The sequence below is a fragment of the Lissotriton vulgaris genome, chromosome 4_1 (genome assembly GCF_964263255.1).
Source record: "Lissotriton vulgaris chromosome 4_1, aLisVul1.2, whole genome shotgun sequence".
In the NCBI taxonomy this organism is placed as follows: domain Eukaryota; kingdom Metazoa; phylum Chordata; class Amphibia; order Caudata; family Salamandridae; genus Lissotriton; species Lissotriton vulgaris.
Window position 1 is genome coordinate 27137618 of NC_141691.1, and position 16324 is coordinate 27153941.

The 16324-nt window shown below is 41.3% G+C and overlaps 1 protein-coding gene across 1 annotated transcript in view; it reads right to left on the bottom strand.

Annotated features, from left to right (window-relative positions):
- The window catches only part of LOC147718263 (nicotinamide N-methyltransferase-like), a 33593-nt gene extending 18161 nt beyond the window's left edge, over positions 1–15432 (bottom strand). The window contains exon 1 of the mRNA XM_086966667.1: positions 15273–15432. Coding sequence (XP_086822793.1) covers positions 15273–15420 — 148 coding nt within the window. The 5' untranslated portion in view covers positions 15421–15432. The remainder of the gene's footprint in view (positions 1–15272) is intronic.
- Positions 15433–16324: the final 892 nt, after the last annotated feature.

The following is a 16324-nucleotide window of genomic DNA, read 5'->3' on the forward strand; positions in this document are numbered from 1 at the left end:
TGCCCTGATGAGTGTGGCATGTCCTGATAGTTAGTGATACTATTGACTGCTATTGCTTGCTTTTGACTGCCTGTCTTATCAAAACACTGATAGTCCAACCCAGAAACGCTTCCCAAGTTGCCTCTTTTCATTCTGAATACAAACTAGCAAGAAAGAAATGGGAGAGTTCCTGACGGAGGAGATTTGGGCTAAACTCGGGCGATAGCATAGAGTTCTGGGGGATAATAAACTCCGGGACCCTTCTTTAGACACTAATGTGAAGAGGAATGGGTGGATCACTTTGTAAACATCTCTTATCCCTCCACTTCCCCTGGTTCACCTCCCGCTATTATCCATTCCAGCAATCAGGACACATTATCCTGCTTGCTTGCTGAAGTGAGAAGTGGGTTAGCGGCAGGTAGTATCGGGAAGGCCCCAGGCCCCGATCAGGTACTGATTGACTTTTTTCAAGACAGTGTAGATATCTGGTTCCCTTTATTGACCAAAGTTTTTAATAACAACTCCTTAGTAGGTCCCCCTCCCTCCTGGAAAACATGTGTAATCTTCCCGATACATACAAAAGGTGATAGGGGAAGTCCTAAGAACTATAAGACAATCTTGCTTATAGATACAATAGTCAAACTGAAGGGCCGACTTCTCTTATCTAGGCTGGAGTCCTGGGCTCAGGAGAGGAACATCCTAATGCAGCCGCAATACAGGTGTCAGAGGGGAAAAGATACAGTAGATGATTGTTTGAACCTCTCAATAATTATGGACAAATATACAAGAGCGAAGGTTGGGTAAGTCTATCTTGCATTCATGGATCTCTCAGCAGCATTGGACTGCGTCTCCCACTCCAAGCTCTGGTATATAATGGAAGAGATGGGGTTCAAAACTGCCATAATTGATTTTATTCACCAATGTTTCTGCATGCTCCTGCAACGGGAAAAATGGGAAAGGCACCTGCCCCTTTAAGAGCTCAAGAGGGGGTAAGGTGGGTTGCATTTTCTCCCCTTTCCTTTTTTCTATTTATACAAACAGCAATAAAAAGACGCTCACAGGCGCAACCCTGTATGGTCATGTGACCGATTCCCAACAGCTACAGATTCGGGCCTATGCTGACGACGCCGTACTGATCGCCAGAATAGGGTTAGGCCTCCAATCTCTAACATCAGCCTACGCAGCTTCATGGACTCATTGTACCTGAAAGTAAATCAAACACAATCATTTGTAATTATAGCTGGGGCTGGTAAACAAGATGAAACCCTGCATCTCCATATGCAATTGGGAAAAACTGAGGTTGGGGACTCCTTCCCTTACTAACAGTGATAAACTCTTTTTCCAAAAGGATGGTCACAAAGCCATTACTTCCCATTAAACAGATCTATCATGCTAAAACAAAGTCTGTGGCAATGTTGGGGCAGGCATTTGGGGTATGGCACTGATTGACTCACTTCAGACAACTGAAAATAGTGTATTTAGGTCCCTGGTGTCTCTCCCACAGTCTCACTCAAATTATATATTACACATAGAACTGGGCATACCCTATATCAATGATTCAACAAGAATAGCCCCGATCCTACGGTGGATCTCCATATGGTTTCCGGATACAGTGACCCTAACCCAAAATATAATAAGAGACTGCCTAAGATTGGCGGAATACAGCAGGATCAGATGGCTGAACAATATAGAATGGGATTTTACTTCAATGGGACAGAAAGAAGTATTTAAGGACCCAATAGCCTTCAAAATGATGTCAAGGCAGAGCCTTGTTAACATATTTATGCAGAGGGGCCAACATATCCGAAGGGTGAGGAATTATAATAAACAGTTGGTCCTTTCCTATCAAATAACTTAACTCATGCTAGAGGGAGGATACTAAGCATGAGCGAATTTTGCGGATCTCGCGTTCGCGAATTTTGCGGATTTGCGGATTCGCAATCCGCAAAATCCGCGAATTCCCGCGAATTTGCGGATTTTTTTTTTTTTGTGTTCGCCCGTGTTTCTGCCAGTTCGCGAGGGTTTTGTACACTTTCGCAAATTGCGAACTTACCTGTCGGGTCGCAAGTTTCGCGAACTTGTTGTTTCTACGTGTCCAGCCTGTTTGGGACACTCTTCTTCATCACTGCCACTCTCTGTCACCACTGCCACTCTCTGACTACTCATGCCACCCTCTGGCCCACCCATGCCACCCTCTGTTTCATCACCACACCCTCTGGTTGTCCAGTGTACATTATTTTCGGCAAAGCAAAGCACACCTTCCCTGCCTCAAGTGACCTGAATTAATTTGGGGCTGATTCATGTGTCACAGAATATTTTTTTAGCTGGCACCTGCTTCCTTAGTGCGCCCTGATTAGTGATCTTTTGCACTTGCTAAGTGCTTTCATTGTTGCAAAATTAGTTACAACACCTGCCCTGCCCCAACTGACAATAATGAATTAGGGGCTGATTAATGGATTTTAACTTCCAGCCTGGCTCCTGCTTGTCTCCCTTAGCTGTAATTCAGGACCTTTGTGGCATATGTGTAACTATTCTGAGGTTCAGAGCAGGGTCACATAATAGTTTCAACTGGCAACTGAACTCTGGAGGGGCCCCTCAGGAAGCACTCCAGGAAATGGCTACTAATGATGAGCCTGAACTTTTGAACCTGGTAAGTAGTTACTTTCAGTTTTGCTAAGATCGTATTTCTGCAATTTTGCACTTATTCGCGGGGCGCGAACTCACGCGAACAGTGCGAGCAGTGCGAGCAAAATCCGCTGCTCGCGGATTTGCGGATTTTGCGGGAAATTCGCAAATCTCGCGGATTGCGGATTTCCCGAAAATCCGCAAAATCCGCGAGCGGAACGGATTTTCCGCCCACGCCTAGAGGATACTCTTACATAGCAGATATTCCAACAATTCATCACAAATGTATTTTATTGAGATTCTACTTGAACTCGCTGCCACTGATAATAGGGAATTCTGCGGAAAAAGGTTTAAGCACTCAGAACTGTCACAGTGTCCATGTGACACACAATCTACCAAGACTGATCTTCATCTATTATATTTTTGCGGGTTATATCAGAAGGAAAGAAAGGAATGTATTGCTCTGATTTTAAAGCGGTATCATTTGAAACAATGTCTGGTTTTACTATATTCCCTAAAATCATTGTCTGACCATTTAGTCTGTTTTGCAGTAATGACATTTTTGTGGGCATTTATGAAAAAAAGAACGCAGTTGTGCTCATAATTGACTATGGTAATTCTTGCAAATTTGCTGCCATGATTTTAATATTAGATAAATTAAATTGTACCTTATATTTTAAGTGGTTGTGTGTGCATATGTATCTGGAATTTTCATTATTAACTTTTTACTTGGGCTTTCTTGAACCAACATGAATCAGGATTGTATGCTGACTGCTGCAGTCTTTTGACAGTTTTCTGGTTTATGTACTTTCATGATCTTAAGTGGAAAGATTGAATAAAGTTTCTAAAGTAAATTAAAGACTGACTGTTTGCTTACCTGCTTACCTGGATCACCTGTATTAATTATTATTATTAGACTGTCTGAGCAGAAGGCAGGCCAGACTAGGGCCAGTCTAGAGGAACCTTATTAGCCCTGTAAGTTATTAGAAATTTGAACAAGGAAGCTTGAGGTCATCCCACAGCATGCTCCGATGTGGATTGAGTTTTTTATTTTAAACAAAATTGTTTCTGCCCCTTTTAAAGTGTCTGGGAAGGATTCTTGACTGGTTGTATGGATTTTCAGTTACGTGTAGTTTAATTCTAACATTGAGTATTGTAGGATTTAAAATGGGGAAGAAAAAAGGCAGTAAAAAAGGTAATGTCCAACACCTCTAGAGATTGCATGCTCGACAGGGCAAAAAGGCATGTTAGGACTGAGACAGTATGATAAGAGAGGAGGGTTATCGCTAAGTTCAAGATCCGCTCCTCTGGTATCATATCTCTCCTTAGAACACCCAGAACTCCACTTGGACCCTGGGCCAGAAGTTGTTTCATCCTAGTGTTTGTGCTTAGCTCTAGCCCAGAAATACTAACTCAGCTACAGCGAACAACCCAAAAGTGCAAAGATTGATAACAACTCTTGGATTCACTACCACCCACTCCAAAAGTCTTACCCAAATCAGACCACTAGTAGTGGGAAATGTCTAGTCCCTGAGTCTCCCAAACACCCAACTCCACAACTGGATAAATGTTCACAGTGTAGTGATCTGGTTTCCAAGTCACAGCCCCGAGTGGCAATCAAGCTTTCTCAATAGCTGCAATCACAGCTTTTATCTAAACTGCCGGAAAGTTGTGTAGATAGATTCAGGGATATAATAATGGCAGAGCTAGCCCCCTTAGTGACACACCTTGGTTTGCTGGATGCCAAAATAGAGGCCGTAAAAGCTCTCTTCCCCCAGCTGTAGGCAATAGACCTCTTCGAACTACTGGGCTGAGCACAGTGAGCCAGTGCAGAGAGAGACATATTATAGAACAGATATTGACAATATTAAGTATGTTATGTCTCTTCCTTTGACCCAATGTACACAGTTAAATCACTTGCTGCCCTCCATGTATAACATGCATTTTAGGTGCCTATTTATGTCATTTTCATCAAGGGATAACCCCACATGATGAGATAGCAATGTATTTCACGTTATCAGGTATATTGATGTGTGGCCCTCCACTGATATGAAAATAGCAGTGCATACAGCAAACACTGGCTTCACATTAGTAAATGGTATGCACACAAATTCATATACCATTTAACGCCCAATATGTATGTATTGATATTTGATGATTCTCAATGCTGGCAAGGCCTTGTAAGTTCCACGTATGTAGCTAAACTATAAGTTGCTAGTAGGCGTGGACAACCATTACCACTATGTAATCTTTTAGGGCCTGATTCACAAAAGTAATCTGAGACAATATCCCAACTTTATGACTTTCAGTATTCACAAAGAGCATTTAGGAGTACTAAAGTTAGGATTCCTAACTTCAGTATACCTAAATGCATTTTGTAAATACCGAAAGTTGTAAAGTTAGGACTTTGTCTCAGATTATTTTTGTGAATTGGGGCCTTTGTGTTTATGAAACTCCAAAACAAATGTAGTTTAGTATAATCCATATATAAACTTGTGCAATGTATTTTGTACAGCTGTTATGAATGTGGATGAAAGGAATATGTCTGCTTCCTGCAAAGCATGATATGGAAGTCTTAACACCTTAGCAGCTATGGAACGTCCAGCTCCAGTGCTGGACGTTCCATTGCGCAGGTGCAGTTGGAACGTCCAACGGCCGACGGCAGCACTCCCGAGGTAGTGTTGCCGTCGGCCGTTGGACGGGCGCAGCACTTAAGGTGTTAAGAATGTGGCAAGAGGCTTTAGAAAGATCACATGGGCAACATTTGCTGCACCAAAGCTGCCTATAAAATGAACTGGCACAGCCAAACCCCATGGCCATCTCCCAACGTCAACAGGCACCAGCCAAAACAACTGGATAGAAGAAAAATCCACAAAAAGTTGAGCAAGAAGCGACTCTCACTAGTCGACATTACATGGAAGCACCAAAGCAGTGTGGACATCATCACTGCCCAGATTAACAAGATCAATCACCTTACGTTGAACAACAGATGATTGCTTCATGGATGCTAGAATGCCCTGTTCATGATTACACAGAAGTAATTTCCCTGGACACTCCCTCCTTTTCCTCCCTTTAACCAGGTGAAAAGCAATTTACATTTTTATTTAGATTTTGTTATTAGATGTAGCTAACGTGTAGGATAAGACAGAGTTAGTGTTATGTTTTACATTTATATTTTGTAAGATAAGTTATTTAGTGGGGCATGATGTTAGGATTGTAGAATATATGTGTAGGAATATATGTTTAAATCAGTTGATGTTTACCATTCAGTATCAGTGTATGTTGTATTTTTTCATATATATTACAGGGATTGGGGATTGATGTTTAAGATATGTTGTGTTACATATAGATAAGTAGTAATATGTTTCAGTGCAGATAGAGGTATTGAAATAAGTAGATATGTTTTAGATAGTCGTAGTCAGGATTTTAGTCATGTGATAGTATCTTTTATTGATTTTTGTATTTTTACCTTGAGTGTTTGATGTGTTATGGCGCAAACTACACAAAAACCATATCATTAGATTATCATATGTATCAAAATAAATAATTTAGCAGTTCTACATTTATTTATTTATCTATTTATTTGAAAAGTTTTATGGAGAGCGAACAAGACCCCGAAGGGGGATCAGAGCGCTGTATAGTGTTGACATCAGCACTTATACAGAACATAAAGAAGGTGAGTGAGATTACAGCCTGAGGGGAAACATTCACCAATAAGGAGTAGGGTGTATCAGCGGTGCCCTAGAGCGTTTCGTGTAAAGCATCATACACATAGAACATCCCGGAATAGAAAAAATCAGCAGTTGATGCAGTTAAAGGAGCTGTTGAGGACGAGAACAAAAAGAGGGTGAGAACATATCATAAAACATCAGTGAAAATATTTCACTTTTTAGGTTATCAATAGAACATAAGAGTATGATCAGCGCATTAGCGTTCATTCATTAGTAGCATTTTGACCAGTGTTTTAAAGGAGATTGTGGAAGGATTTGATCTGTCCTCAGTTGGCAAGGAGTTTCAGATTTTAGGAGCAAGACCGGTGAATGCACGGTTGTGCAATCTTTTCTTTTTGAATTTTGGAGGTTTCAATAGAAGGGTGGACATAATTCTAAGATTCCGGCTGGAGCCCGATAGCTCACGTTTGTTTGCTAGATAGTGTGGGGTATGGCTTTATGAGTCGGATACACTATCTTGAGTTGGATTCCAGAAACAATAGATAACCAGCTTAACTGCACAAGTTCCGGTGAAATGTAATGACATTTCCTAGAACCCGTTTAAAGACTGGCCGATGTATTTAGGGTAGCTCTGAGTGGGGCGAGGCTGGATATAGGAAGTCCTGCGAGGGTCACCAACCCATATTCCTATCTTGGGGTAATCAGGGATTGGACCGTGGACCTGAGATCTTTGGGGGGAAGGAATAGTTTGATTTTATTCAGTGTGCTGAGTTTGAAATTTGCTCTCCTAATAGTAATACTGATGTGTGCCTGCCTGTTTAGATGTTTATCCAAGGAGATATCTAAAGCTTTGGCAGAGTCTACAAGGTGAGGCAGTTAGGTGTTTAATCCAGTCAAGGGTAGGAGCGGAGTGATTAGGAGGGTTGACCAAAGGACATTCTGTTGTGAGCGTATTTAATAGGAGATGGTTCAGAGCTAGCCATTGTTTAATTTGGGCTAGTGCGGCATTTAAATTTGTTATGTCCTATTGCAAGGAGATCTTCAGGCACATTAGCGTGTCATCTGCATATATGTAGTATTGGATGTTGGCTCTGTTCAGAATGACCGCAAGAATATGTTGAAGAGAGTGGGCATGAGTGCATAACCTTGGGGGATTCCAACCAGGGCAGGGGTGCGGGATGCCAGGCTATGATAAACGTTGATCCTTTGCGTGGGGTTGTTAAGGAAGGAGGCAAATCAATTTAGAACCAGGCCCAACAATCCCATCCTATGTTGTAGGAGATCAATCGTGTTTTCGTGTTTGATGGTATCGAAGGCTTAGGACAGAACTAAAAGGATCAGGAGACAAGGGACATTTTTGGCAAGGGCTGTCGGGGCATCATCCACAATGTGAGTTAGTGCTATTTCAGTGCTGTGCCCTGCTCTGAATCTTGACTGATGAGGATCCAGGAGTTGATCTTTTTTAATATGTTTGCACTGTTGCGAGTGAACGCATTGCAAGCAATTTCGCTAGAGCCATGCTGCTGGTAACAGGTCAGAAGTTGTTTTGATCTGATAGGTCAGTTTTGGGCTTTCTAGGAATGGGAGTAACTTGCCCAACTTTTAGTTAGTCTGGAATCTTTCCCTGTGAGAGGGATTCATGAATGATCATGGACCAAAGAGGTAAAACGGCTGAGAATAAATCTTTACATAGCTTGGCCGGTAAATGATCACCAAAGTAGTTGGAGGGTTTGATGGATGTCATGTTGCTAAGTATCTCAGTACAGTCTGGTTGGAGAAACCTGCTCCAAGAGGCATTGTTTTTGAGTCCCATTGTCGAGGATTCGGCCGTCTCCCATAATCCTACGGGTTGACTCTTGGATAGCAGAGTTGGGGTGATGGGTAATAGCTCCAGCTCTATTTTCATTATTTTTTCAGCAAAGTGAGCTGTAAAATCATCACCAATAGGGAGCAGGAATAATGGAGTAGAGCTTTGGTTAGAAGATTGGTTATCTGTTATGTTGCTGCTCAACATGATGTTTACATATGGATGAACTCACTCTGACATTGGACACATTCCCATACATATTATTGGTGTAGGGTAAGATAGTGTTAGTGTTAAGATTTACATTTATATTTAGTAAGGTACATTACTTAGTAGGGGGCGATGTTAAGATTGTAGATTATATGTGTAAGAATATATGTATACATTAGTTGATGTTTATCATTTAGTATGTGCATGCGTTGTATTTGGGGATTGATGTTCGAGATATGTTGTGTTAGATATTGATACGTACATTTGACACATGTCCATACTATGCAGATTGTTATGCCTCTCAGTCTCAGGGTGATGTGCTGCAATGTGTGAATGGTAAAAGGGAACACATAGACTTATAGACATGTTTAAATCTAAATTCTACTTCCGTTCTGCTGACTCATTATATGATGTTCTTACTACATTTCCACATCAATTTTCACAGAAAAACTGCTGGTTAATAGGTCTGCAAACTGGAGCATGAGGAGGGGCTACCCTTTACTTTCAAACCTCTCTCTCAAATAACAATAATACATAGCAGGGCATGCGCAGACACTGAAGTATTTGCTGAGACCCTTCTCTTGCAAGCCCAGTGTATATAGCAGTGTATATAGCAGGGTGTATCTTGGGGCTGTCCTTTTCTTTTAGGACTCTTTTTAGATGACAGGTGTTCATAGTAGGATATGTGGAAAGAGGAAACTCTCCTTGAAACTTCTTTCATATAATGCTGGTGTGCATAGTAGTGAGTGAAGGGACTGCAATTTCCTCTTGTATCTCTTACTGAGGTGACAGATATATGTAATAGTGAGTGGAGAGGGACAATTCTCTCCTTCTAGACCTCTCTCTCAGATTAGAGGTATGTATGGTACAGTATATGAAGAGAGACTGGCCTTTCTGTTGAGACCTCTCTCTCAGATGATAGGTATGCATACTAGGGTGTGTAAATGGACTTGCAATTCTCTGCAGCACTCTGTCTCAGACGACGGAAGTGAATGGTAGTGTGCAGAGAATAATGGTCCGCCATTTCATACCACTCTCTCAGATGACAGGCATGCATAGTAGTGCGTGGAAAGGGATTGGCCTCTCCTGTCAGACCTCTCACTCATATTACGGATGTCCATAGTAGGGTTAGGGAATGGCTGGATACTCTTTTTTGACCTCTCTCTCAGATGACAGGTGTGCATGGTAGGATGTGTGATGGACAGGCCATTCCTTTCAGACCTCTATCTCAAATGATATGTGTGGGTAGAAGTATGCAGACAATGACTAGAGAATCCCTTCCAAACCTCTCTCATTTAATGTGTGTGCTATCAGACCTCTCTTGGGTGTGCATAGTAGGGTATATTAACCCCTCCCCTGCTGGTGACGGAACCACTCCATCATCAGCCGCGGTCGCGCTGTGCTGATGACGGAGCGGTTCCGTCACGGCCCGCTCGGAACGCCTGCGCAGCGCAGATTCCGTGCCTGCGCTGAATGTTCTGTTGAGCGGGCGGGGCCTTGACGGAACGGCACCGTCATGAGCACAGCACAACCGCGGCTGGTGACAGAGCAGTTCCGTCACCAGCATGCGCCCGCTGTGTGCCCGCCCCGCCCCCTTAGCACTGCGGCGGAATAGCTGCCGCAGTGAAGGGGTTAAGTGGCTTTGAAGGAAAAGTGACTCACACCTGGAGTCACCCAGAAACCCATCAGGGTTCGGACCTCTCGACTAGTATGCGCCATGGTGGTCGACTGAGGGTAAATAGTGGGTTATTACGTGTGGTTTGGGATCACTCATACTTTAAGCCTTTCTCCCTTGGCTGTTTTATATGGAAGGATGACAATCATGTGTGTGTGTTTGTTTTATATGTTTATTTCAGATGTGAAGACAACGCATGTCCAATGCAGTGGCTTAAAAAATTGTGACGCCCTGAAGAAATTGCCTAAATTTGAATTGCCAACGAAACATGTCGGCAAGTGGAGTGTATCTAGATAGGTATTAGCCATTCTCACTTTTTTAACATCCCGCAACCAACAAGAAAGTGACAGAATAAAGATAAGTTCCGTGTTGTTTGTGGTTTTTATATGTTTGTTGCTTGACACGATTTGTGTTGTTCGTGGTTTCTTTACACTGCATTTCCTCACAAACACTGTTTTGTTTGTTTTTGGACACCTGTCTTTCTTTTGAGCTTGATGGTGCCAATGATGAGATCAGGATAATCCTGGTGAGTACCTGCCAGGTTCCCGTTGGTGGTGCGCCCGTGAGGCGCCATCTCGCTCACACACACTTTTTTCTATCTACTTGAACTTGGCACATAGGTGTGTGTTATTTGTTGTCTCACAACTGTCTTCACTTTTTTCAAGGGATTGGGCATATGTTTTTAAACATGGCATAACATAGATGAACCTCCTACCTCATCAATTAAAAGAGAGGAGTTATTTGCAAAAGCTTTGCATGTGATGGTACACCATTAAGTGATTAATTCATGGATGCCTTTGTGGTCTAGGTCTTGTTTTGTGAATACATAATTGAGTGGAGGGCAACCTATGACCACTGCTCCCTCTAAGCTCCTTGTTGTTAGCTACATTCTCATATTTACCAACAGTGTTTCACCTGGCAATGCACTAAAAAGATGTGCTTCCACAGGGGAGATGTATGAGGAGGAATATATGTATTCATCCCTGTTACCTTCCATTTCTATGTGTGCAGCAATTTGAGAAATATGCCTCCCAGGATTGCTTTTGTGCATGAACGTACCCTTTCCTGCACAGAAGCAATCCTGCTTGCATCACTGGCACCCTGGTGTAACGGTGACTGCAAAGGCACTATGTAGCCAAAATGCCACATTCTTGTCATGCCATATTCTTGTCATTTCCCTATTATGTAGCCCTAAGTGGCTAAGAGGCACTTGCTCACGGAGCCCCTGTAACCAACCTACACCCAAATGACAAGGCCTAATCTGGCTGAACCCCTTCTTGGGATGTTCATGTTCCATTGTAGGGAGGGCCTGTCTTGACAATTTCGGATGATTTTTTTTATATTGAAGCAGTGCCAAGAATAATTTGCATATAGCTGGGACTGGACAAATCTGAGGTGGCATGGGAAGCAAAAGAGCAAAGGCGCAGAATATTACCCTGAGTGATTGCCAGTGGGTAGACTAACTGCAAACACTTCTCTTATGCTCTATTGTGTGTCTGCTGTCATTATTGTGCCAGCAGCCTTTTGGGAAAACTAGATCCATTGCTCAGTGCCCACAGTACCCATGCTTGCCAGAATCTACAGAGCAACACACACAGCGGTGTCCCTGGAGCATAACAAAAACAAATACTTAACCCTGTATCCAGGGAGTGTTTCTACTATGGTGTGAGGTCAATATTTCTACCCACACCAGGGGCATATTATCAAGGGGGTTTATCTCTGCTTTTTTGGCTTTAAAAGCCAAGAAAACGGAGATAAAATGATCTCCCTATTACCTAGCTGTTGCAAACACCAGTTAGCGACAGCTAGTAGGAGATAGCGACCATCTTGGGCCCCACTTTGCATGTCAGTGATATTTATCACTAATGACATGCAAAGTGGGTATGCCAAGATATTAGCGACTGGAAACAGTCGCTAACATCGCTATCTCCTATTACCAACTTTTGGAGATATTCGCGCTCAGCGCGAATATCTCCAAAAGCTAACACCTGCCTTGAGCAGTTCTTAGCCATGTTATCCAATGGGAGGTGGATAACATGGCTAAGAGCATTAGCTCGGTAATGCATGAACATCGCTGACTTTTCAGCGATATTCATGCATTGCGGCCAATTTTTATCGCATTTGCGATAAACCTCGGTAATACCAAGGTTTATCTGCGGTTAAAATCCCCGCAACTCAGCGATAATTTTTTAACGCTAACCAAGCAATAGCGATAATTATCGCTATTGCTTGGTAATATGCCCCGAGGTTTTACCTGGCTGTTGGAAACATAAAAAGGACTCAGACAGTGTGCTTTAAGTGATGTGGGCTGTGTGAGGTGCTACCTGAAACAGCTCCTATTACATTGGGGGATCAGAGGTTGCTTTCCATCAATGTAGGGCTCGGTCAACAGAAATCTGGTGGTCCTCCCAACACTGAATAGGGAAGGCAGGCAATCAGTTAGTTAAATATATTCAAATAAATTTACATTATTTTTCTGAAGTATACAGGACAAAAAAATTCCTCACACAGAATAAATCTTGTATTTATTATTATGTATTACTACTTATTATAAGAGATGTATAGACATAATTTAAAGTAATTCAATTAAATTTCAGTAAAACCTAATGTCACCTTAAAAATAAAATGTTGTTAAAATAATTTATTATAAATTATATGTTTTTAGATAATTTTTAACCATTAAATAAGATTATGTACATTTAACTTTTATTTTAAGTAAATACTTTTTTTTTAAGTCACAACCATCATTATTTTCTGTGGGAAGGTTTTTATTTTTAGTGGTGGGCCATGCATGGTGCTGGACTTACTACTGTTCCTTTCTGGCTGTAGTAACTTTTCACTTATAAATGTGTCCCTTCCCCCTGTTTCAAGGGTGATGGAAAAGTAAGACTATATTTTTGAATAATTTTACAGTCTGATTTTGTTAATACCCCAAAACAATAAATACACAACATTGTAGGACTAGTAGTAACTTACCCAAAATATTCCAATACATCGGCTGAAGAGGGGAGTGATTTGCTTATGGACTGTGGAGGCTGGAATCAGTACGTACAAAATCAAAATAGGAATGGTGCCTCCCAGAATATTAATCAAAATTCACTCTCGTAGAAGAAACCAAAAAGGTGTTCCTTCTATGGACTTTGATTTGACCCACTAATATTTAAATATTCAGCCCAAGTTATACACTCATATGTATCACACCTTTATATGTGATGTGTCCATTATTGATTCGTAATGCTTCACTGAAGCTTCTCATGAATCTTAGCATTTTTTCTTTGCTTGATTTTGGTAGAAACAGACATTTGTAAGGAAAACATCATAACATTTACAGACATAATAACAAGAGACAAAACTTATATGAATAACTGACATCACAAGATTTCTTGGATACATGTACAGGGTTAATTCAAAAGACAATTAATATCTTAAATCTTATATCCAAATACAGTCCATGACTTGATTGATTGGTGGGTCTTTGCACGGGCACTGAAAGGTAACATTTTAAGTAGGGTGATTCCTACGCGGCCCTGTTCTGCAGCCCTGCATGTTTGTTGCGACACAATGTATGTTAGAAATGTGTCATCTATAACTCATTTGTATGGTAGATTCAATTTATGGTACAATTAACATTAGCTCAACACGTTTAACTTCAATTGAACTTAGAAGCAGTTTAATGCACAATCTAACACAAAAAATCGAAATATAACACAACATTTAAATATGTGACAATAGAACCACTGCCACCTTCAGAAATGTGGCAGGCTGACATACCTTTGAATGCAGCCCTTGAACATACCCTGTTCATCCTCTGTTACAAAAGAACAAGGAAACCCTCTAGGTATGCAAGGACCTGGGGTATTAGTTAAGTAAAAGAACAATGGTCCTTGACAAAGAGAATGATAACCACAATAATTATAGGCCACAATCTGCACTATAATAAACAAGAAGTCCAGCCGGACTTAGGAATTTATTCAATGGTTGAATATATTGGTTCTGACAAAAGACATTGGAACAGTGGGACACAGTCCTGTATCCACAGTGCTACACATTAATAAGACAATACATACATATAAGGTATTTCAGGCATATAAGGAACGGGAGCAAGAGAACAAAATTTACAGTGTGTTTGCTTTACATATGTGGGAAACACATGGTTTTTTGCCACATAATAGTGAGCTAGTGTTTAAACCACATATTGTGTTGACGACGTTTCGATCCTGCTACTAATAATGGATCATCATCAGGACAATCATTGCCTGCCTGAATTTAAAACTTGAGCGTGAAGGACCTCAGAATTGGGCTAGGCGTCTATGGAAGGCAGAGTAGATCCGGCTGGTGCAGAACCCACTTGGGTCTACCACTTCAGTCCTGGTTACAGTGGAGGGAGGAGTTGGTCTGGTTAATGCAGACCGGGTTGGTATGCCACCTTTCAACCTGGTAGGTAATGGAGTTAACCTACAGTCCGTTGGTGAATAGGGCGGCTGATCTGGCCATGCTGTACCTTGTGGAGAGAATTATGCTCAGGTTACGGGCGACGGCAGGAGTTGTGGCGAAGGAGCCTGTGGTGGAGCTACTTGGCAATTGCTGCAAGAGATGGAACCTAAAAAGAGTCTGGAGGCTCCATATTCGGAGTCCCCTAACCATAGATAGGGCTCCTGTTAGTTCACAATGGAACAAAGAGATACATCCCTGTGCACGATCGCGCCGTGTTCATCTTCTGGGCAAGGTAAAGGGTGTGGGGGTCTAGGCTCTATGTCTGATGTGATGTTGAGTCTAGTTTACATAATCTAAGGTAAAATACCTCCAACTGTGCATGTATACTCCAGGTATCGATGTGTTATCATGAAATAGTGAGGTAAAAACATATGCATTAAAATAATTAGGGGAATATATTTGTGTATTGCATTTATGAATCATCTGAATTTTAATGTCACTAATATTTCATGGGAGCAGATCTGTAATACAATTTGTCTCTTCTCAGTCTCTGGTGCATTCTATGTATTGAGTTGCAGAAACAGCCTCCTGTGTGTTATTACAATTCTCTATTCTGTAAATGTATATTATTTGTGCAACATCATGGAAAGTAAGGGACATTTATGTTCTCCATCTTGCGTTTTAATACACAGTGTACAAGACACTATGGATGAATGGTAAATATTGATATACTTTACAATGTACTTTTCATTATCAATGTGTTTTTGCCCAAAGCACAAGAATGTACATTTGATCATTCATGTCAATTGCCTATCCCTGGTTTTGATTTCTCTAGCAACATGAAATAAAAATACATTTATTCTCAAAAACAGACCTGAGGAGAAGATTTTGTTGAAAGAAGGTAACATCCGTGTAATCACATCATCAAGGAAGACAGAATCCTTTGCCATGTATAAAGCCACTGCCGCGGCTGGATCCAAGTATCGATCATGGAGCTCTTTCTGTTCAGAAAATGATGCCATGTTCAAGGATGAAAACTTTCAAACTTTACTTCTTCTGTGTGTGCACCTATTCTTATATTAAATCATCTAAATTGCAAATTATTGATGAACAAATGTCAGTTTCATGAGTGTGTGCTCCAAACCTCATTCCAAATTGAATTCTTCTTTGATGTCAGCAGAGTCAACCTTATACATATTTAGCATTCTGTTTACAAAGCTTAATGCTATAAAGTGGCCCACATGTTCCATCACCTAAATTGAAACAAATACAGCAATGCAATTTCTGCAACTACAGTGAAAAGGATTTTTGTAAAAGTCCTTTAAACTGTGTAGGTGCTATTCATTCTCCTAGCAAGCTTGGATTTGGGCTTTTAGTGGGTTTATTGTTCAAATAAATTATTAGTATCACAAAAATACACAAAACGTAGGCCCTAATTATGATGTCAGTCAGACGAGAGTCCGACAAGCATCAAATCAGAAACGGGACCACCAGACTAGGAGTCAGCAGTCCTCCTTCCACTATTATGATGCGGCCACCTACACACTGGTCGGAGAGCATATCATTTCTTGTGAGGCCTGTGCTGCAGGTTGCAGCACCGGCCTCAATAGAAAATATACACTTTTATACCATCCATGGACCATATGGCAGACACCATGCAGTGCCTGTCATATGCTGGAGGAAGTATGGTGCCCACCCGGCCCTATAGCAGAGAGCCATGAAAGGGCAGGTACAAACTTGTAATTACATTATCAAAGAAGGCAGAATCCTTTGCAGTATATGTATCCATCACTATATTTGCATCTAATTATCGATCGTGGAGCTCTTTCAGAACAGAGAACGATGCCATTTTCAACTATGCAAATCTTTAGGCTTAAATTCTTCAGTGCGCGCTCTTACAATTATACAAACAGATCTAAATTCCAA